The sequence below is a fragment of the Nyctereutes procyonoides genome, unplaced genomic scaffold (assembly GCF_905146905.1).
Source record: "Nyctereutes procyonoides isolate TBG_1078 unplaced genomic scaffold, NYPRO_anot_genome, whole genome shotgun sequence".
Classification (NCBI taxonomy): domain Eukaryota; kingdom Metazoa; phylum Chordata; class Mammalia; order Carnivora; family Canidae; genus Nyctereutes; species Nyctereutes procyonoides.
Genome location: NW_026575024.1, coordinates 10,082,255 through 10,104,123, shown reverse-complemented (window position 1 = coordinate 10,104,123; position 21,869 = coordinate 10,082,255). Strand labels below are relative to the sequence as shown.

The window sequence follows — 21,869 nt, the reverse complement described above, 5'->3', positions numbered from 1 at the left end:
TCCTTGCCTGAAGCTGCCGCCGATGAACGAGGAACAGCGACACGGTGAGATGCCTCTGCCTTTGTCATCCAGCCTCCTGATAGGAAACAGATTTCTGTGGAAGCAGGAACCCCCATCCCTGACCTCGCACTCGGGACACTCCGAGGGGCCGAGCCACATGTGCGACGTTGTCTAAAGAATTAGTTGAGTCTCTTATCACTCTGTCGACACGTTTAGGAGCTGTTCAGTGGCACGTTTCCTGCTAAAACAACTGCTGAAAATGGCTGAGGGTGTCCTCAGAGAGCCACAGGCTTTATAATTGTTACCAGGTCCGAACAAAGCGGGATAACACCTTTGAAATTCTTTTTACGAGGTGGCAGGTGAAGCTAAGTCAAGTGCTGGAGATGCTGAATCTGAGGGAGAACAGACTGGATTTATGGCTCACTCTTTCTCTCTCTCTCTCTCTCCTCTCCTTTGCCCCGTGTCACCCTAGGAAGCCGGTGTGGCTTCAGTAAGCAGAGCTGCCTCGGACAGGACGCTTAGCATGTCCACCTTGAGATTACTATCCGGGTAAACTGTTTACCAAAGTCACTGTCTTTTCCCACAAGTCCATACCAAGTGCTTTTTAACATTTCTCTGAAACGGGTTTTTAAGAGCAAGAAAGGTGTGAAGAGGACACATACATCGGGATTGTTTAAAACAAAAACCAAAACCCCTCTAACAATCGTCAACTGGACAGAAACTTTTTATCACATGACAACAAAATTCAAGTCATAGGAAGCTTGCACAGTGACCCACTTGTAACTCCGTTTGCTGAGCCACCAGCTTTAACATATGTACATTCACTCAAGGCCGAACCGTCGGGGCCCGAGCAGGCCCACGGGGGCCCCTTCCAGGAACCTCCCCGTCCACTTGGCGTCGGGACCCCGCGCACGTGTTAGCGATTACTGCAGGATCTGCAGGTGGCGGTTAATAAAAACGCAACTTGATCTCTGTCCACCAGGAGAGTGCAGAGGCCGTGCCCTGGGCCAGCGCGTGCCTATGACGTGAGCTTCGAGTAGCTGGGCGGGGAGAACCGTCTCCGCAGATACTTGAGAACGTACAGGGGCAGACAGCTGACCAGAGTGATGACGGAGACCTTCCACAAGAACGACAAAGTGGCGATGAAGTACACATCTGCAAGCAAACAGGAAGATGGCGGTGAGCACGTGGAATGTTCTGGAAGGCCTGTGTATATGGCTCAGGAGCAGCCGGCACGGCTATCCCGGGGGAGAGCTGTCTCCCGTCACTGACACACGGCCTCCTGGCTCAAGTCCCTGTCCTCGGCTCTGTGTCAGGGCCTGGACTCGCCCCACTCCCTCCTCTCTCTCTGACCTGCTTCCGCAGCTGAATCCACAGACAGCCGCTGAAATGCTGCTTCCAACTCCAGGGGAAGAAAACCATGAACGCAAACGATTCCTACAGGTGTGTGTGATCCAGATGCTGACGGCTGGGGCTTTTCTTTGTACACCCCACCCCACCCCCAGCCGCCTGAGAGCAGAAAGCACTCCAACCCCCAAAACAAGTTTCCCTTTGCCTCTGGGATAGTCACCAAAGCCTCTACGGGGTCGGGTCTAAAGACGGTGCTAAGCAGGAAACGGGGGTGGCCCTGGGTGGGGGGCTTCAGAAGCCCCCTTCTGCTGCAGGACAGCAAGCCCGCAGTCCAGAGGGTTCCTCGAGAGCACAGCACGTGGTCCTCCACAGTAGCAGAGCATGAGATGGGGAGCGGGCGGCTGGCCCGGGCCACGGTCCCACTAAGAGCCCACCCGGCCCGTGGCAGCTTCCCGGGGGGCAGGGCCTACCACCCCCAGCCACTGAGCACACAGCAGGTGCTCACGAAACTCATTCTGACTCTCGGGACAAGTGTGAACCTGCTCCAAGACTTCAGACCTCACAGGACATTCCTTTTACCTTTACCAAAACTTCAAGGAACATTTGATGATCAATAAAGAGGAGTGATGAGAGATGCTTTCGGGGTAAGGTGGAGTTTTTCAACCTAATGAGGACAAATCCTGCAGGCCTATCATTCATTCATGAGTAAAACCTGGACATGACCTCTCCATAGGCCCCCAGAGCCCGGCGCAGTGACCAGCTCCCTGGAGAAACCCACCGGGTCTTTGTTGAATGGAATGGACTCCCCTCTAAGCCAGTTAACACCGTGTCCTTTTCAAAGGAAACGCTACTGACATCACGCCCGACAACCTCCGATCCAGGAAGCTGATTCACAACTGCCGCTCACCCCAAGGGGACACCAGTCACAAAATGGGGGCAGCTGAGTGCCCAGGCCTGCTGGACACAGAGCCCAGGATGAGTCCAGGATGAGCCCAGCCTTCCTCCAGGAGCCCATGACGCATCCCCCGGGCCCGACTTCCAGGCTTTAGCTGCAGGGGTGGAGGGGGGAGGGGTCTTACCGATGAATTCGTGTAGGAACACCAGGGAGGCGATGTAGCAGGCCAGACTGAGCAACTCGGCCACCGTCATGAGCCAGTGCCATGTCTGGATGGTCAGGGCCACCATCAGCAGCTCCGTGAGGATCAGCGACGTGAAGGAGATCGCCACGATGTGCACGAACTCGGACTCAAACAGCAGCAAGGCCCCGTACATGATGGTGCTCCCTGGGAAGGCAGAGGAAGCTGACATCCCACATGGCCCCACACGGTCCCACACGGTCCCACACGGCTCTGCCTGCCCGGAGCTGCTGCCCTCCACACTCCCTACCTGGGGCTCCTGGGGCTCACTCCCAGGAGGGGCTCCTTTTTGTGTATTTTCCATTTAGGCATGAAAGATGGCACTTGCTATAAATGAGGTTGATGAGTGGTTAGCTTTATGGAGGTTTTAAACAGGTGTCCCATTCTAGTTTCCTATTTTCCTTTTGGACCTTATAGAATAAGGAGTCTATAATTGCAGAGAAGAGAAGAGAAGGGGGGGGGGAGAGGAAGAGAGAGAGAGGGACGAGGAGGGGGATGGAGAGATGGGAAAAAAAGAGGCTGCAGAGAGTAACTCTGGAGTGGATGGAACAAGAAAGAGAAATTTAAACTTGAATCCAGGATTTAAAACAGCAGAGGTCAGCAGTCACAGAAAGGTAAATACTGTGGACCTTCTACTCGTATGAGGAATCTAAAGTAGTCACATCCTAGAGGCAGAAAGGGAAGCAGGAACGAGGACAGAGTTTCAGCTTTGAAAGACGAAAACCTTCAGAGATCTTCTCTTACAACAATGTAACGCTGTAAACTACAATGTGATTCACCACCGCGGATGCGCTCCACGGTAGAGAAGCATGACCTCAAGAAGAGTTAGGATGGTGCATCTTGGGTCACCCGTTTCTCTAACACCCACACACCCATACACACACACGCACACAAATGACAGCGGTAACAGAGACACTCAGAGCGTCACATACCCAGGCAAGAAAGGAAAGCGGAGGAGGGTACACATACATATTTTTCAAGCACAGCAGAAAGCAGACAGGCAGTGCTCACACAGATCAAAACTACACACAGCACAAGAATACTATAGACACTAAACCCCAAAACTCCTCTCGAGTCACTGCCCACCGCAATGGGGTTCGAGATGGGGGGTGAAACGGAGCTTCACTGTTCGTTCTTTACGAACCTCTATACAGAAAAGATCGCAGCAAAAATCGACATGCATATATTACGCTTTGGTAGGCTTCTTAAAAATACCCCCTCCTCGACCCGGGATTGAGTCCCATGTCAGGCTCCCTGCATGGAGCCAGCTTCTCCCTCTGCCTGTGTCTCTGCCTCTCTCTGTGTCTCTCATGAATAAATAAATAAAATCTTAAAAAAAAAATATCCCCTCCTCAATTTTTTAAGGACAATTTAACCTCCTGCCTCGATGGTTTCTATACCTTCTGGTTACAGGTTCCCCCCAGTGAGACCTCCCCAATACACAACATATATTTGTGAACTATGTTGGTCCCTGAGCAGACAGACATAGGACATATTAGGACTACTGCACAGTTATGTGCACATTATAAAATATGCATAAAACCAGAAATAAGCGCCAACAGGGGTTTTGAGATTTCCTTCTCCTATACTTAAAAGTCATCTTACAAAGTCGCTGCAATCTGAGGGACCCTCCCTAGAGGCCCCTGAAGTAAATGCATTTTTCAAAAACTGTAACTTGGCCTCCAAAAAAGTATCAGACCATTCCAGAAAGCAACAAAGCTTTTTGTTACAATGGTTTGCGTGTGTTGGCAGGTTTTGAACCGTATCCGTTATCTTTTTTTCTGACTTTTTCTCATGAAGCAGACAGTACCACCTCACAGATCTATCATGGTGCTGAACGTTCCAGTTCCTCAGGACATGCCGAGCAGGACCTCCCTGGGGTGCATGGTCCTGCCCCCTAACCAAAGTTCAGGGTTCCAGCTGGAGCTTCTTCATGCTGTACAGACAAAAGAAAGGCTTAGCACAAGGTAACAGGTGGTCTCGCTTTCCTTACCTTGATAGATGCTAATCAGAACCCATATTAGGAAGGTCTTGTAGGACAATGGTCTTCCCTAAGTGAGAAAGAGAGACACAGCAGGTTATCGCACTTGGTTCACCCAGTGTGTCAGCTACCCCACCCATCTCCTCCACTAAAGAGGCAACCTGCCTGTTTTCATCAAAAGAAGTGTCTTGCACATATCTGAACACATTAGAGAAATCACATTTTTTAAGGAGAACTGGTATTCAGTGGAAATAAATCTGCTCTTCAGTAAAATTCCTTGAGGACAAATAAATGAAATCATATGCGCACACACACACACACCACACACATACAACACAAACAGCACAAACACCACACACTCCCTACACACCCACACACACTTTTCAGAAGCAAACACAAGAACGTTTCCAAGAGCAGACACAAGCTGCAGGATGGAACAGTCAGCGGCTTTTTTTTTAAGTTGTTAGTTGCTTCGTTTTCAGTTTACATATTACTGTACTGTTTAACATTCTTTACAAGTGCATATGCTACTTTTTTAAGAAAAAAAAATAAAATCCCACGCCTTCCTCTAAGCAGTCACCAGTTCAAATCAATGTGTTCAAATATGGAGGGTTTGTGTGAAATAAGTTAAAAGTAGGGAGAGAGGGAGCAGCCCCGATGGCCCAGCAGTTTGGTGCTGCCTTTAGCCTGGGGCATGTTCCCAGAGTCTCAGGATCGAGTCCCACGTCAGGCTCCCTGCATGGAGCCTGCTTCTCCCTCTGCCTGTGTCTCTGCCTCTCTCTTTCTCTGTGTCTGTCATGAATAAATAAATAAAATCTTAAAAAAAAAAAAAAGTAGGGAGAGAGGGAGGAGAAAAGGGAGGAAGGAAAGAAGGAGGGAAGGAAGAGTCCAGCAAACCTTAAGGAGATCTTTGTAGAGCTCAGGATATAGCATGGCAACTTCCGACTTGACATCTTTGTCCAGGACCAGGGAAAACACAGGAAACATGGTGTAAATGGTGGAGTACCTGGGGATGGGGGCAGAAATCACCACAGGTGAGACCCAGCCGAAGGAAAGTGAGCAATTTGTTTCTCCAGCCTCTGGAGCCCAATTCCCACCCATTCATTCAACAACCATCCACTGCCCATTCTGTGCCCGGGCTACTTTTACGCACTGGAGAATCAGAAACAACTGCCCTCGGAGAGGCTTTATGCTAGTCAGTGAGTCAACAAAGTCGATAAACTACACTGTGTGTTGCAGGTGAGCGCTAAGAAGGAAACTCTAATGGGGAAGAGGGAGAAAGTCATGGGGGTGGTGTGATTTTAGAGAGGGTGCCCAAAGGATGTGACATTTGAGTAAACACCTGTAAAAGGTGAGAGGTAGTCATGCGCAAATGGAGGGAAGAGCATCCCAGACAGAGAGAGCAGCACGTGCAAAGGCCCAGAGGCGAGTGCGTGTCTTTTTTGAAGAACAGCAAGGCAGCCAGTGCAGCTGGAGCTGAGTGATGAGGGGAGACAGCAAGTAGAGAGACGAGGGATCCAGTCACAGGAGGCCACATGGAGCAAAGCTCCGGGAGCCCCCATGCTTACACTCTGGCATGTCCTTTCATCCTTCTGGGACCTGACAAAAGACTGCTTTTCAAACGAGAAGCCAGCAGAATTCCACTGCCTACTCTCAGACTGAACTGGTCGTTATAAAAAGGAGGAAGACGTCCTTCCTATGACTCTCCCCTGGGGCCGGCCAGCCTTTCTGTGCTTCTCACCTGTTCATGACCAGGAATGCGCCCTACCTGTGTCTCTCTCTAGGGCACATGGTAATCAAACTCCACCTACCTGGGTCATTCACAGACTGAGCACATTCTCTGAAGGATCAAAAGGAACGTCATGAATTCCAAGTCAGGAATGGGGATGGGTCTGATGGCAGCAAACGTCCAGGTGACACGCTACTCTAACAAGTCAGTGGCACGCAGCCATAAAACTCTGTTAGGTGCGTCCCCCGAGACATCAAGGCTCTGGCCTGCCTTAGAAACTGAGACCCGGCAGCAGAACCTTCTACTAGGGTCCATGGCAGGGATGGTACTTTCCAGAGGTCCTCTTTCACTTTTTCTAAGACCACAGTGAAATCACTGAGTCTGTGAACCTTTGCTCTGGCTTTGGTTGCCCATCACCAGTCAGCTCAGACTCTCACGGGCAAGCATTTTTCCATTCCCAGGTACACACGGCCAAGTGCTCTGAACCACAAACATATCGGACTCCACTTCCTCAATCTGGTTACAGGCTTGCCAGCTCAAAAACTGATGAATTCAAGAAGGTTCTAAACTGCACTGCTGGCAACTTGGTGACTAAACGGTCTAGACACCATGTCTCTTCTCTCATCTGTGGCATTTTAGGGAGGTTTCACATTAAAAAAAAAAATTAATACTCTGCCTAGATTTCCTTACCCAATGATGAGGAATCCTTGATAGAGAGGAACGGAGGCAAAGTAAAACACGGAAGAAAAGACAGCCTGTGCCAACGAGAAAGGAGGATGTTACCAAAAATAATGACAAAATTCCTATGTGTATAGAATGAAATAACACCCAACACTTAACACGGCACAAACTTTACCAGCACAGTTGTGAGTGCTTTAAGTAAATCAGCTCTTTTCACAATTACAATCACCTTATGAGGTAGGCACTGTTATCATCAACCCCTATTTACAGATGACAAGAGTAAGGCACAGAGAGGTGAAGTGACTTGCCCAAGACTACACAGCTCCTAAGTGACAGGAGCCAGGAGTCTTCCCTGGGGGGTTTCACTGCAGAGGCCACTCTCAGCCCCTCTGTGAACACTGACTTTAAGTAACTTTAACTTAAAGTTACACAGGCTGGACCCAGGAATCCTCTATGAGATCTCCGTGAATCTCCAGAACCACCCATGAGGTCAAGTCCTAATATCACCTGCATGCCACAGATGGGGAATCTGAGCAGGGGAATGGCACTGCGGGGCTCAAGCCCAGTTCTGTGTCTGGAACCCAAACTCCTGACAGTAGCTGACAGCCCACAGAGGCAGGCAACCGATAAACAAGTTGCACAGGTATGGACATGGACAGGGAAAGATACCCCCACCGTGAGGATGTACACCAGCTACCCCGGAGGTGGGACTGCAGAGAAGGCATCCCATTTCACAGGACACATTTTACTGTTTTTGGAAATTGTTATGATGAGACAAGAGCAACAAAGACACTTCCAGGGGCACCTGGGTGGTTCAGTGGGTGAAGTGTCTGCCTTTGGCTCACATCATGACCCCAGGGTCCTGGGATCGATCTCTGCATCAGGCTCCCTGCTCCACAGGGAGTCTGCTTCTCCTCCTCCCTCTGCCTGCTGCTCTCCCTACTTGTGCTCTCTCTCTCTCACACAGAATAAATGAATAAAATCTTAAAAAAAAAAAAAAAAGACACTTCCAAACCCTCGCTGGAATGTCTACTTCCTGACTTGGAAAACAGTAGCTACTGGCAGGGAAAAGACAGGCTGGGGAGATAAATCGGATAGAGATGCTGTTACTTCCTTCTCTGGGCATCTACAGGCTAATGGAAGAAAAGTGGCCTCAAAGCTAATTCCTAGTCACATAAAACCAAAAAGAGGCCAGAGGCAACTTGAGGCTTTTCAAAAGCTGAATACGAGCGCCTGAGCCAGCCTCATGATCAAAAGGGGTGTGTGGCCAGAGGCATCTACCCCAGCTGCCTGCTGTGGGTGTTCGCTGGGCACAGAGCTGGAAACCCAGGTGCCACGTGGGGCCAAGGTCCTGGGCGGCTGCAGCTGAGCCCTGGTCATACCTCAGAACTGGAAGGTGAAAGCCACCTTTCCAATGACTTTCCACCAAGGCCAGGCTGCAGCCCAGAAAGGATACTTGTCAAGATGTCCAGAATCTGGTGTGTAGTTTTATACATCAACATCAAGAGCCTCCTTCCTGTAAAAGGGCTGGGCTGGCCCCAGAGCCTTCACCTTGGAGAGAACATTTTAGGGAAAATAAAACACTATGGCCACCTCTATTAGAGACAAAGGTCAACGTTCAGCTCTAACAGGGACTTGCCCTCAGCCGACCACTCTCAGCACAGTGGACAGGGCTGAAGGGCCTGCTTCTAAGGCTCAAACAACAATTGCCCACCCTGAAATTTTTTTCTAAATTGATGTTCAGGGTAACAACGTACAGTCAGTCGGTTCACCCAGCTCAGCCTTTGTGTGCATGCCCAGGGACAAGCTGACTGATCTCCTGGTGATTTAACCACAGCAACATCTAGCACAATTTATGAGCTAACATACAAGTACAGATGTGGTCTGATGAACTGTAACAGCTGTTTAGGTGTAGATCACATCGATAAAAAATCACTTTAAGGCTCCTAGGCTCACAAATGCACTAGATGTTGGAAACATAAAATCACCCACATTGGGCACAGATGAGGCCAGAAGAGCGGGAGGTCCCATGCACGTACAGCAGCACCAGCTGACTTACTCAGAAAGGCAGGATGCCTTTTATGTCGTCATGAAGTGCCTTTTCCCACAGATTAAAATGTCACCTTACCGTATACATCACCCTGTTTTGTTCTTATTAATAGTGGTAAGGATGCCTTCGCACTTGATGCCTTAGAGAACCCTGCTTCTCAAAGTAGCCTTGTCTGAGAGGCAAGGCAGGTCTCGTCATCCCCATTGCATGGATGGAAGACTGAGGCCCAGAGGGGTAAAGTGACTTGCTCAAGCTCTCGGAGATGTTTGGTGGTGTGGTCAGAAAGAGATATGGGTTCCAAGTCACATCATCCCTAAGTTCTCACTACTTAATTGTGATATTTTCACCAAATGTCCATAGAGGGGAACCAGTCAATAGATTTTCAACACCCAAGATGTGTTCCTTTCCACCCTCTGGCCTTCTTCCTAGTATATGCTTAATTGCTAAGCCCGATGACAGATGTTAAAGGAGTCAGTGAGAGAGAAGGTGGGGAAAATACTCTAGAATCCTTTTGTGAGAAGCAAGATGGGAGCAGGCTCTTACTCCTGAGAAGATGAACAATCGCAACAACCAAGCTCAACTCCCAGCGGGGGTGGCTGGAGGCAGAACTGTGACATGATGAGATGCCTCCGGGCCGCAGGCTATGCTGTCCCACCTGAGAGCCCTTGCAAGTGGAGGCAGCACAGGCCTCCCTGTTTCGAGGTCGAGGTCACTGGAGGAGGCACCATGAGGAGGAGCACAGGTCTGGGGTCCCTGCGCTGAATCAGACCAAATCCCTGAGGGACACTGCACACATTTCTCACCCTCGCTGAACCTCAGACTCCCCATCTGTATAATGGGCATGGTTCAGACTACTGTGAGGAGCACACAAGATGCTGTGTTGTGAGCGCTAGCCTGGCGCCCAGGGTATATAGGAAGAGCTCAAGAAAAGCAAGTCCTTCTTCTTTTGTGGTTATTCTCTGTGGCCCTCATTTTTGCATTTGGAAAACTCAGGACCAGACTATTCACCCAGCATTTAATTCTGCATTTCTCCCTCTGAAAAACCAATCACAATGGCTCTGGGCATTTACCCCACACCTACTTCACACCAAGCCCTCCAGACGGACGCACCAGTGCTAATGCACACATCCACTCCCCACAGGAGGGACGGCCTGGAGGAAGGATCTTAGGCCTTAATTTGAGGTCTTATCAGCTGAACTGTGAGCAAGGCAGGGATTCAAACTGGTCAGGTGGGAAAATAAACAAACAACCTCGCAGGGTAGGGTAAGGGCACCAAAGCACAGTCTGGTTTCAGGCTTTTTCCATGACAGCCATGTGCCCCAGGGCAGAGCACCACGGCCCACCCACCTGCATGGTGCTAATACAGAGGCTCCTGTGGATCACGAACTGGCTGAGGGCGGCTGACCGCTTGTAGCTGTTCCGGCCATGCACCATGAGTAGCCGGCCGAGGTGCTTGAACTGGGTGATGGAGAAGTCTGCAGCCAGGGAAGCCTGTTTTCCTTCCTAAAATCCAATAAAATTGGGCACCGTCAGAAGCACAAGAGGTCAGAGCAAGTGCATTTTTTTTTTAATTGAAAAAGCAAGATGCTGTAAGGAGATCTTTGGAAAACTTCTATGAAGGGCTTCTTTGGTTTCAAGCTGTACTCGGCTGGTGGTCCAAGCCTAAATTTGATTTAAAAAGCGGAATTTATTTAAATAAAAAACATTCTAAGTCATAGATAGTTGTAATTGGGAGGTCAAATGGATCTAGTATTAGGCCTTGGGGGGCAGGCCCACCCCATGTGTATCAGAAGCAAAGAATCATCAGAGATAGGCACTTTACAACACTCAGTTCCTCTAAGTGAAATGTAAGGCTGGGGGAAGGGACGCTGAGGCTACCAACAATACCAAATGGAATGTTCTTGAGCATAAGCTTTGCACATTTATAGAAGTGCATCCATTAGAATTCTCTAATTTTAAACGGTGTGTGATGGATGCCACTAACGGGGCAGATGGCATTAAAACAGTCCATTCCAGTAACATCTCAAAGTTCACTGAATTCTGTAACTTCAAATAATTGTCAACTGGATGAGAACCACCAAACCAGAACGGGTGGAAAGAGAAACAAAAAAGTGTATGGATTCGCCCAATTCATGAAGGTATGGAACAAAACGCATAGGAGAGCATCTCCAGCTCTCCCTCGGGTCCTCGGTACCCTTGTTTTACACAAAGTTCTAGCAAACCTGGTAACCAACCTTCTTGCCTATTGCCATTTAGAGGTCACAAATTAGAACAGAGTAAATTCTAAGGCAAGCTCACAGGTGACAAGGACAGAAAGAAAAAGCTGTTATAATACACCAACTTTAAGAAACTGCAGCTTTTCATGAGGGGCAAAACAGTGCCACATTCTTCCCTAAACCCCAAGATATCAGCACATGATGTGATAACTGATGCTTTTATGGACACTGCGGCTGCCATGGAAAAGCATGAAGTACATTCACAGCGCCCTAACAATGTAGCAAAACACTCTTTTTTCTTAATTTAAGCCTTGGCACGTGAAAAATCAGCACTTGTCATCTGTAGACGATGTAGAGTGATGTAGATCTCTGATTCCCGTGTAACAAAACCAGGTGATCATGCTCTTTTGGTTCCTTAGGCTTCCTCATGCTAATCTAGAATCCTCAGAAGCATGAAAGCTGTTTTGAGGGGAAATGCAGCTCCAGCTCGTGGAGCAGAGCAGCTCCCAGCCCAGCACGACCACCTGATGCCCTTGCCCCGACCGCTCCCGCTCCCGCTCGGCAGCGAGCAGCCCCCCATGCCCTGCACCCGCACTCACCTTCCCCTCGACACCCACGCCGCAGTCAGATTCCTGAATCATACTGACATCATTGCCTCCATCACCTGTGGGCCACACGGACCAGAGAGTAAAGTCGGGAAATTGGGGAGAGGCGAGAAACAGGACCCCACATTTCATTCTTACTTCGGACAATCATGCACGTTTTGCCTTTCCCTGGGTGCTTGCTTACTAAGAGCCTTTTCTGCCCTGCTCCATTTAATCACTCCCACACCCCACAGTATCAGCTTCCTGTCTCACAGAGCAGCTGAGCATCAGAGGGACACCAGGTGACCAGCGAGAGCCCCAGCCACAGCGTGGTGGCAGGTGTTTACAACGCCACACTGGGGCCTGTGAGGTGCGGGGAGAAGCATCCCCCCAGCAGCAGAGACGGACACCACACTCCTGAGCCTCCACGTGCCCTGCGGCCGCACTTTTTAAATCTACCCCTTTTCCATCCTCATGAGCACCATGCGAGTGCTGGTTACCCCACTGTGCCAACGGGCAGATGGAAGCTGGGCCGGGCCCCCGGGGAGTGGAACCAGCACTGGCGGGAACCCAGCCCCAGCACCGCAGCCTGTGGTCTGCATCCCTCTGTGCGCTGCTCCCTGCGCCACTAGCAAAGGAAGGGCAAGTTAAGGAGAAGAGCCCTAGAGCGTCCTTATCTACTCACACTCAAAGGGAAATACTAAAAATAAGAATAATTATAGAGCCAGAGTCTGTTGGGGGAAAGTGTCACGACCTGAGTGAAGTGGCCCAGGGGGTCTGAGGCAGATGGCAGTGAAAGCCATCCCCTGACTTACAGAAATGAATCCGCCCGGGCAGCCGCCTACCTACGGCACAGGTGAGCTTCCCGGTGCGTTCCTGCAGCAGCCGCACGATCTGGGCCTTCTGGGTGGGGGTGCAGCGGCAGCAGACCACGGCCGGGCACTGGCAGGCCAGCTCCATGAACTCGTACTCGTAGTACTTGAGGCAAACCTGGGGGCGGGGGGTCAGGGGGGCAGGTGGTGGTCACTGCCCCCACCGAGCAGGGAGGGGCACGCGCTCCCGGGAGGAGCTGGCTGGCGGGGTCCCTGCACCCACCTCCAGGGAGTCTCCCGAGATGACCAGGGCACAGTCATGCTTCCTGCGGAAAGCGTTCAGCTCGAGGTGGGCCTCGCTGCGGTTGGTCACCTGGAAGGGAACAGAGGGGTGGAGGAGGCTCTGCTCTCCGGAGAGAGAACAACAAACAGTGGCTTCCTGAAGCCGGTGGGAGGACAATGGCCACCCCGGCCGAGGACCCCCGCCCCTCCCTTGCCGCCGGAACGAGAGCCAAATTCAACCGTGTCTGTTATGATTCTGTGGGAATGGGGAGAGCCTGTACACCAGCTGTCACCCCGCACTTCCCCCGGGATGGCTGCGACCCATGTAACCGAAGAGCCAACAGTGATTGCGCCTGACCACGTGCAAGGTGCTCCCCATGGATGTCCCCCGTGTGCTTGTCACACGGCCCTACAAGGTGCACGGTCACGGCTGCACTGGGCACACATGGAAAGGACAGCACGGAGAGCCTGCCCGGAGTACGACATCTGGGAGGCTGGGAGGCAGGCGTCAGAAACCGGGTGTCCAGCGACCCCTTTGTGTGACCGGCCAGGCGCCGTGACCTTACAGCTCTTGTCCAACTACTGAGCTCTGCCGTTGTAGCGCCAGAGCAGCCACAGGCAGCAGACAAGCAAGTGGGTGCATCTGTGCTTAAATAAAACCTTATTTGCAGGGGCGCCTGGGTGGCTCTGTCGGTTAAGCGTCTGCCTTTGGTTCAGGTCATGATCTGGGGGGGCGGGGGGGCCTGGGTGCTCAGCGGGGAGTCTGCTTCGCCCTCTGCCCCTCCCCCTACTTGTGCTCTTTCTCTTTCTCTCTCAAATAAATAAAATCTTTAAAAAAATAAAATGAAATTTTATTTCAGGTGGCAACATGGACTGTCATTTGCAACCCCTAATATACAGAATGTGGAGAATATGGAATATATACGACATACAGCCCATTTCTCATTATTTTCAATGGTTACGCTATACTAATAAGAGTCACTATGAACACTGACTTAGTAAATAAGGAACCATTCATTGCTTTGAGGGGAGATATGGGCCAGGCTCCTGTGAGTCTTTGGCCACGATATTTTTGTCCATCGATACCTTGTCATATATGTGTTTCTGTTTAGACACACCTTTATATATCTATATATATATAAGATTTTATTTAAGGAGAGAGAGAGAAACCATGAGCGGGGGAGAGGCAGAGGGAGAGAGAGAATAGGTAGGCTTCACACTCAGCACAGAGCCTGGCTTGGGGCTGGATCTCACCACCCTGAGATCACGACCTGAGCCAAAATCAATAGTCAGCTGCTTAACTGGCTGAGCCAGCCAGGTGCCCCTAAACACATCTTTTGAAATACATGCTGTTGGGCACCTGGGTGGCTCAGTGGCTGAGCGTCTGCCTTTGGCTCAGGTCATGATCCCGGGGTCCTGGGATCGAGTCCTGCATCGGGCTCCCTGCAGGGAGCCTGCTTCTCCCTCTATGTTATGTCTCTGCTTCTCTCTGTGTCTCTCGTGGATAAGTAAATAAAATCTTTTTTTTTAATTTTTATTTATTTATGTATGATAGACACAGAGAGAGAAAGAGGCAGAGACACAGGCAGAGGGAGAAGCAGGCTCCATGCACCAGGAGCCCGACGTGGGACTCGATCCCGGGTCTCCAGGATCGCGCCCTGGGCCAAAGGCAGGCGCTAAACCACTGCGCCACCCAGGGATCCCAGTAAATAAAATCTTTAAAAAAAAAAATACATATTGTTGATTCATTAACACTGAACTCATAACCAAAAGCACTAGAACTCCTGCCTGAAGGAAACTCATCCAACACATGGACTTTCTCTGTAAGTCGCATCATACCTTCCTGTACTTAGGGACACTACTCCAGCAGTGTGCTGGGAGGGGGGGATGTGAAACAGTGAAATCACTGACAGCACAAAAATGCAAAAAAAAAAAAAAAAAGTGGCACTAGGTCAATCTTAAACTACTGTGCTTGGGTGTAGTACAAAAGCAGAGAAGGCAGGGAATCGCCTTGTTTGACCCCAGCTGGGAATGTGCGCATCAGGCAACGACGATTTCTCACTGCTCTGCACATGTCCACGGAGGACTCTGAAAGCGCCCTGAGGACTGATTTTTGGGTTACGAACACATTTTAGCAAGTAAGTGCATTTGCAAATCTGGAATCCGTGTATAATGAAGACTAAATGTATCTGCCTCAACACAATGCTGTGCCGTTCCCAAAACTGCCGCTCTCCTGAAGGCTGTGTGTGCTGTGGACCAAAGGCAGGGGGGTCAAGGGGAAACTCCCGGAAAGGCAGAGAGCCCCTCCGGTTGTTGGTGTGAGCACTCCGATTTCAGGAGCGGGGCGCTGCTGTGTCCCACCCAGAGGGGACCTTCCACTCCTCACCTCCCAGCTCCCCAGGACCCCAGGACCACGACCTGGGCCGAAGGCAGACACCTCACCGACTGAGCCTCCCAGGCACCCCTGGAATTTACTCCTTATCCAAGGACCTGATCTTCAAGGGTCCAGAGGAATCTGGACTCCTATGCACAATTTCACATGGACAGGTTTATCTGCATCGTTCCTCCTGAATGTGCCTTGTGCCAGCTTCTCCAAGGGACCATGAGCCCCAGCTGGTTAAGCACACAGGGCCGTAACGAGGCGCTTCTGAACCAGCACCAGAAGGAAGCCCACAGCCTCACTGGGGCCACACAGCAGTTCCCCCCAAGCCAATGCTCTAAGTTCCCTGACCCTGGGTGGTTAACAGGCTCCTCCCTCCCCTCTGTAGGGGTCCCCAACCAGGTCCTGAGGTTACAGGGCAAACTGCAGCATCGCCCCCACAAGGCCCCAGTGCGGAGGACACGTTACCAGCCGAAAAACGTGGATGTCTTGGTTTCTGGTCACCAGATGTGCATTCTTCGCAGTGCATGTAGCTGTCTCCAGCTTGTCCCCTGTCAGCATCCAAACCTGCAATCACAGCAGAAAGGAGCCCCCCTCTGTCCGTGGGGAAGGCCAGCCTGCAACCTGTGTCAGGTCAGTTTCTAAGAACATTGAGCTAACCCTCATTTATTCCATTTACCTCGAGACTCATGGTGTCCCCAACACACCCCAGGAGTACCCCACTCTGAGGGCTTCAGGACCCCGAGGAACCCCTGCTGGTGGCAGTGGAAGCTGGTGCAACACTTTTACAAAAGCATCTGGCCACACACTTCAACAGACATCATGAAGCACAACCTCTGACCTCATCATCCCCCTTCTGGAAATTTTTCTTAAAGCAATAAATAATTTCAAAGAAGGGGATGGCTTTATGGGTGAAGGGTCACTTCCATGTCCTGCAGGAAACACTGATTTGTCACGTTACACACAGTCTATGTGGTGGGTTAAGCCAACAGTGAATGTGCCAAGCTCTTCTGTACCTCTTAACAGGTCATTCTGCATGTCACTGTCATGGGCTCAGAGAGGGCAGGTGACTTGCCCCAGAGCCACACAGCTAGCTCCTATCCCAAACAGACCCAGAATCCAGGTCTTCAGAGTCCAAACTCTGGAACACGCTTCTGGCTCCGCTAGTTTACCCGCTACCCCTTTGCTGTCCCTGCCCACAGCGGGGAAGGACGCAGGCTGAGTCACCGGACAAAGGACGTGCTGGCAGTGGGGGAGGGACAGGAAAGTGAGTGGTGATGGCTTCCCGAGCGTTCGCAGCGCCAGGCACCCATCAAGTGCTGTCCACGTTCAGCGTGTTTGACCTTCACAGTAACTTTGTGAGGCAGGAAACTGAGCCCTGAGAAGTCAAGCCACTTGCCAAGGACCACCCCAGGCAGTGAGACAGCCATGACGCAGGCCCCGGGCCCTCTGGGAGGCCCTTGCCTCTGGGCTGCACGCTGGAGGGCATCAGCCTCTTCTCTCCACCTCCCATCTGGCCGTAAAAAAAAAATATTATTTTAAGAGATCCCAGTCTGATGCCAGTTTTCAGGGTTTGCTGTAGGAGAGCAAACTGGGAAAGGAGCAAGGAGGCTCAAACTCTAGAAAACCATGGCAAGTCACCAGAGCACCACGTGACTAGTGCCCCACGTCGGGACAACAGGGGGCACCGCAGGTGGGTGCCCAGACCTGAGCCCCAGGCCCGGGGGCACACTGCCCACCTTGCTTGGCCTCGGCTGCTGCGTCGGCTTAGGGGCTGGAGCAGAAATCTTCCAGGTTCCAGCAGCGTCCCGCCTGTGAAGGGGCTGTGCTGGGCCGACCTCCAGACTCCCCTGGCCCCTCGCCCCCACACCCCCTTCTCCCTCCTGTCTGACCAGGGAAACCAGAAACAGAAGTCCCGTCTGCACGCTTGGGAATAAAACACCCTGCCTTTTGGAGAGAACGGCTTTGAGGAGCAGCTCAGGGTGGAGCCAGGAGCAGAGACCCGAATGCCAAAACTTGGGACACCGGAGGTCTACAGAAGTTGCCAGCGACAAATCTAAGCTCCACCGTGCGAGAGAAACAAGCCCTTCTGACTTCAGACCGCTGTTCCAATAATGGGATCTTGCTGACGATCCCCTTGCAATGAACGAGGCCCGTGGGCCAAATCTGGTTTACAACGAAACGTAACGAAACGTGCCCCCCACGTGAGTGGGTCCCCCGTGGGCACGAACGTGGCCGGAGCTCATTTCCTACTGCAGCCCCGCTCCCTGGAGTCTGTGCCAACGACCAGCCCAAGGACGCAACGGGGAGCTGCTTGTGGGTGGAGGCGGGTGGCAAAGACGCCTGTCCAGGAGCTTCAAGCCAGTGAGGTCACTGATGCTCCACTCAGGTCCTTTCAAATGCAGCGTGCTCCTCAGACGCCCTCTACTGGCCTCTGGACTAAATGCCTGGATTTTTTTTTTTTTTTTTAAATTTTTGGCCCCAAACAGTATCAATATGGCAGTTTGTTGGTGCAAGCAGTCAGTCCACTTGGTGGCCACTCATTCACCCAGACAACAGGCAGAAGGCTGGCCGGCCGGTCATTCAACAAGATGTGAATGCCCCAAGCATGCTGGAGGGATGGGGGATGCAGGTGGGCCCACCTTCGTGGAGCCCAGTGCGGGGGACAGCAGTAAAAGCAAACACACGAGCCGTCTCCCAGAAGCCGGGTTGGACCAGCGGGAGTGACACCGTGGCCCATCTGAGCCAGGGCTGTGGGTTGCCGTCCGTGCCCCCCTGGCTCCATTACCTCTGCCTCCCATCCCCCTCACTAATCTCTGCACTGAGGCCTGGTCCCAGGCAGCTTCACCCTACCTTGATGCCGGCATTCCTCAGGGTCTCGAGCGTGGGCCTCACGTCTGCCTGCAGCTGGTCCTCCACCCCCGTCAGGCACAGCAGCTCCATCTCCATCTCCAGGCTCTCGATCACGGTGGCCACTTTGAGAGATCGGTCGTGCACGCTCAGCTTGGCCTGGACGTAGCGGGCCTGTGACACAGCAGGAGACAGAGCTGTTGTTTAGGGTGGGGAGGGGCCAGGCTGGTGGCTGTGGAGAGTAGAACACCATGCGGGGGACCCCAGAGCGTAGGTGGACCTCAAAGGGATGCACTGAGACCTCCAGTGCCCTTCCAGGTTCATCAGCCCACACTCGGATAGGCCCTAGTTTCCCCTCTCCTCTGTACTAACCTGCTGTGCAACTTCTAGCAAGTTGCTCAACTCATCTGAGCCTCACCTGTTTTCATCCAGGAAGCAGCAGTAACAGCCCCAACCTCACTGGGCTGTTGCAAGGATCGGTACAACTCAAGATCTCAAAAAAAACCCAGCAGGTTCTCCCCCACACAACATACACTTTGTGACCAGGAACCCCCAATCGTCGGGTTTTCTGAAGACAAAGTCCCATCTCCAAAGACCACTGACCCAGCCCTTCAGTTTAGCAACCCAATAGGGTTAGCAAAAACATGGAAGAAAATGAAAAATCCCCTGCTGGGTTGTTTCAAACACAAGCCTTTAAACTTGAAAGCACGGTAGGATTTATCAGAGCCAGAACTCTTGCTAATAAAACTTTACAAAGAACTCAGGCACAAAGAAGAAGCAGACTCAGACACAGCCCCTCTGGGTGGAGCAGGACAAGGACCCCAGAAGCCTGTCCCCAGCTACACCCTTCTCCCTTATAGTCATATCCCTATGCACATGCTGGGCTTTGTGCCAGGCCTGGGGATGCAAGGATGCTTCCCTTAAGAAACACACAATTTATAGGACAAGAGGACAATAAACCAGACATATTATGCTGGAACTCATGGCTGTGAAAGTCAACAATCTAGTTCAACACTTTTTACAACTTAGAGAAATGAGGGCTCCAAGGGGGTGATTCATTTCAAAATTTCCAGAGGGTATAGTCTGTGTCAAGGACTATCCTATGTACTGAAATACAAGAGCAAACCAGACTGACTGGTCTCTGCTCTGGAAAAGATTTCATGTCGGGAAGGAGATACGAAGAAGAATGTTAGATATAAACATAGATACAAGGTCATCCTACATCTGACTAGCGCCAGTAAAGAAAGTGAGGTGGGTGACGGATGTGGTGAGCGGTGAGGTGGGAAGACTTCTCAGAGGCCGTGGCATTTGAACAGAGACTCAAAGGAAGCAAGGGAGCAGGCCACAGAGCTCTGTGTGGGAAGAGAGTTCCAGGCAGAGAGAAGAGCAAGTGCAAAGGCCCTGAGACATAAGTGAGCCTGGGGTGCTCAGAAAGGGCATCAGCAGTATGGCTAGAGCAGCATGAGCTCTAGGGGGAGATGGGGAGGAGGTATGACAGGGGAGGTGAGGGAGGGCTGCAAAAAGTAAGAGAAAGGTCTTAAGACCTCTTACCTCAAAGTCTTGATACTGCTCCTCCGCTAGAGACTTCTTTGCCACCACAAGCACCCGCAGTCCTTCTCGGGCCATGTTTCCACACTGCGAAGCAGACCACGGTCAGTGGAGAGCCACACTGAGGGCTCCGCCTCTAAGCCCCCGACTCCCACTGAGGAGGGCTGGACGCTACAGTGGACAGGTCCCTACCAGGGCCACAGGGAAACTGGCAAGTCAGAATACGGCTTTCCCCTAAAGCAACCTTCCCTGAAGCAAAGCTTCTCAAGGGAGGCTGCAACACGGCAGGCCGCAGGCCAAACAGGACGTAGGTGTGGGTTTTCTTCCGTTGGCACGGTATAGGTCTCAAAATTTAAGTCAACATCGTAAGGCTTCCCAGGTAAGTCTGGATCTCTGGCTTGTTGGAAAAACCCAACGTCTGACAAAACCACACTTGCTTTCCCAAATAACCACAACCGGTGATGGATGAAAAGCAGCTGCTTCTGTGTATTCCCAGAAAACAGTCGCCACGTGAAGGATATCCCAACACACAAAATGTGACCCTGTTAGAAAAACACATCCCCAGCCTATTTTATTTGACTTACCTGCCTAGGCCCTGCTAGTATTTGAGTTTGCAACCCTCTGAAAATATAGTATCACTGAATGAAAAATGTGCATCCTCCTATCTGGAGCCGAAAGATAAAGAAAAAAATGGCCTGATAAACCTGAGGGTCTCCCCCCTCCTTGCTGTGGCCGATCCCCCACATCATGAACCGGGATAGACAGCCTGTGACGTGGCCCCTGTTGGTCCCCACCCTCCTGGTACCTGCGCCTCCAGCCAGAAGCCAGTGAGGAGCAGACTCTGGTGCAGGGCAGCTGAGTGACCTTGGCAGTGGGTCCTGAGCTTTCAGATGAGATCCTGGCCCCAAGCAACCCTTTGAGCGACCCTGAGAACCCAGCTCAGCTGTGCACACATCCCTGGCCCACAGAAATCATGAGAAATAAGTGTGTTGTCCTGAGCTGCTAGGTTCGGGGGTGATTTGTTACGTAGGCACAGGTAGCGAGTACAGAGACCATTCTCACTACACCAAGGGGCAGCCTCCAGAACATGGTTCTCACTCCCCACACCCTACTTACCTCTTCCTCCAGCCAGTCATTGTACTGCACGATGCCAGCCATGACAACATCCGCTCCCTTCATGTAAAACGTGATCTCTCCCGTTGATTCATCCTAGAGAGGGGACCCAGCAGGATGAGTATCCAAGAGGAACACCCGCTTTCTGCTCCAGTACCCACTTCCCATGACAGACGGCGTACAAAGGGTACTTAGCGGACGCTATGTTTTCTCACTTGGCCAAAGATAAAAAGCGAGAAGGGGGTGGGGGAGCCTCACTATGGGGCAAAGGCCACAAGAAAATGGAAGAAAACTCAAAGCATTTGGAAAAGCATTAAATGATGAAAGCAAGATCAAAAGGATGTAAGAACTTTGTTTTAGTTATTACTATCCCAACAGGAATGGACTCCCACGCTGGAAGATCATCTTAAATTTATACACGGGACCGCCAGGATCACCAGACTGTGGTCTACCTGAAAAAATGGGGAAGTAAGGTAATTGTCTAGAGCAGGTAAGGTAATTATCTTGGCATCATTCACACATGGGTTGGAGAGTTCTTTGCTGTGTGGGGGGGACCCGTGCCCTGCAGGACGTTTTACAGTATCCCTGTACTGTCCCCATTAGATGCCAGCAGCACCCCTATGGGGATACAGACAAATGTCCCCTGGGGAGCAAACTGCCTTCATTGAGAACTGCTGATCCTGGTCATTCCAGACCCCTATGTCTACCTTAGGACCTAGCTAGTTATCAAATTATCCGGGTTTTTGTTCACACTGACCAGATTGTCTGGGAAGCAGGTAACACCACAGCCCAGGTGTCAAACGCTTAGACCCGACACCAGCTTTCAGCTGTGTGCACTTGGACATTCTTCCCTAAACATCACTTTTCTCAACTGTAAAACAGGAACACTAACCCCTCTTACCACACAGGCTATTGTGGCTTAATTGACGTCATCTACACAGAGCACACAGCCAACAGCTGGACACACAGACGATGTCCATTCACTGTCATCAGTTCTACTCGAGTGACGGGAACTCTAGACATCCCTTGAGTGTACCGTGTGTGGAGACCAAAGCTTGGCTCAGGGGATTTTGCATCTGCTGATATCTGGAGACTTATCTGATTGTCACAACGAGGGGCTGGGTGCTACTGGCATCCAGTGGGTAAAGGCCAAGGAT

The 21,869-nt window shown here is 51.3% G+C and overlaps 1 protein-coding gene across 3 annotated transcripts in view; it reads right to left on the bottom strand.

Moving 5' to 3' along the window:
- Positions 1 to 264: 264 nt before the first annotated feature.
- Positions 265 to 21,869, bottom strand: part of ATP9A (ATPase phospholipid transporting 9A (putative)) — a 129,531-nt gene continuing 107,926 nt past the window's right edge. For all 3 annotated transcript variants that reach the window (XM_055300463.1, XM_055300474.1, XM_055300485.1), the window contains exons 16-28: positions 20,716 to 20,808; positions 19,603 to 19,686; positions 18,055 to 18,225; positions 15,670 to 15,768; positions 12,823 to 12,912; positions 12,573 to 12,717; positions 11,743 to 11,807; positions 10,275 to 10,430; positions 6,887 to 6,951; positions 5,365 to 5,473; positions 4,480 to 4,537; positions 2,430 to 2,633; positions 265 to 1,155 (exon numbers count right to left, since the gene is read on the bottom strand). In XM_055300463.1, the coding sequence (XP_055156438.1) occupies positions 1,019 to 1,155; positions 2,430 to 2,633; positions 4,480 to 4,537; positions 5,365 to 5,473; positions 6,887 to 6,951; positions 10,275 to 10,430; positions 11,743 to 11,807; positions 12,573 to 12,717; positions 12,823 to 12,912; positions 15,670 to 15,768; positions 18,055 to 18,225; positions 19,603 to 19,686; positions 20,716 to 20,808 (1,476 nt within the window). In that variant the 3' untranslated portion in view covers positions 265 to 1,018. The remainder of the gene's footprint in view (positions 1,156 to 2,429; positions 2,634 to 4,479; positions 4,538 to 5,364; positions 5,474 to 6,886; positions 6,952 to 10,274; positions 10,431 to 11,742; positions 11,808 to 12,572; positions 12,718 to 12,822; positions 12,913 to 15,669; positions 15,769 to 18,054; positions 18,226 to 19,602; positions 19,687 to 20,715; positions 20,809 to 21,869) is intronic.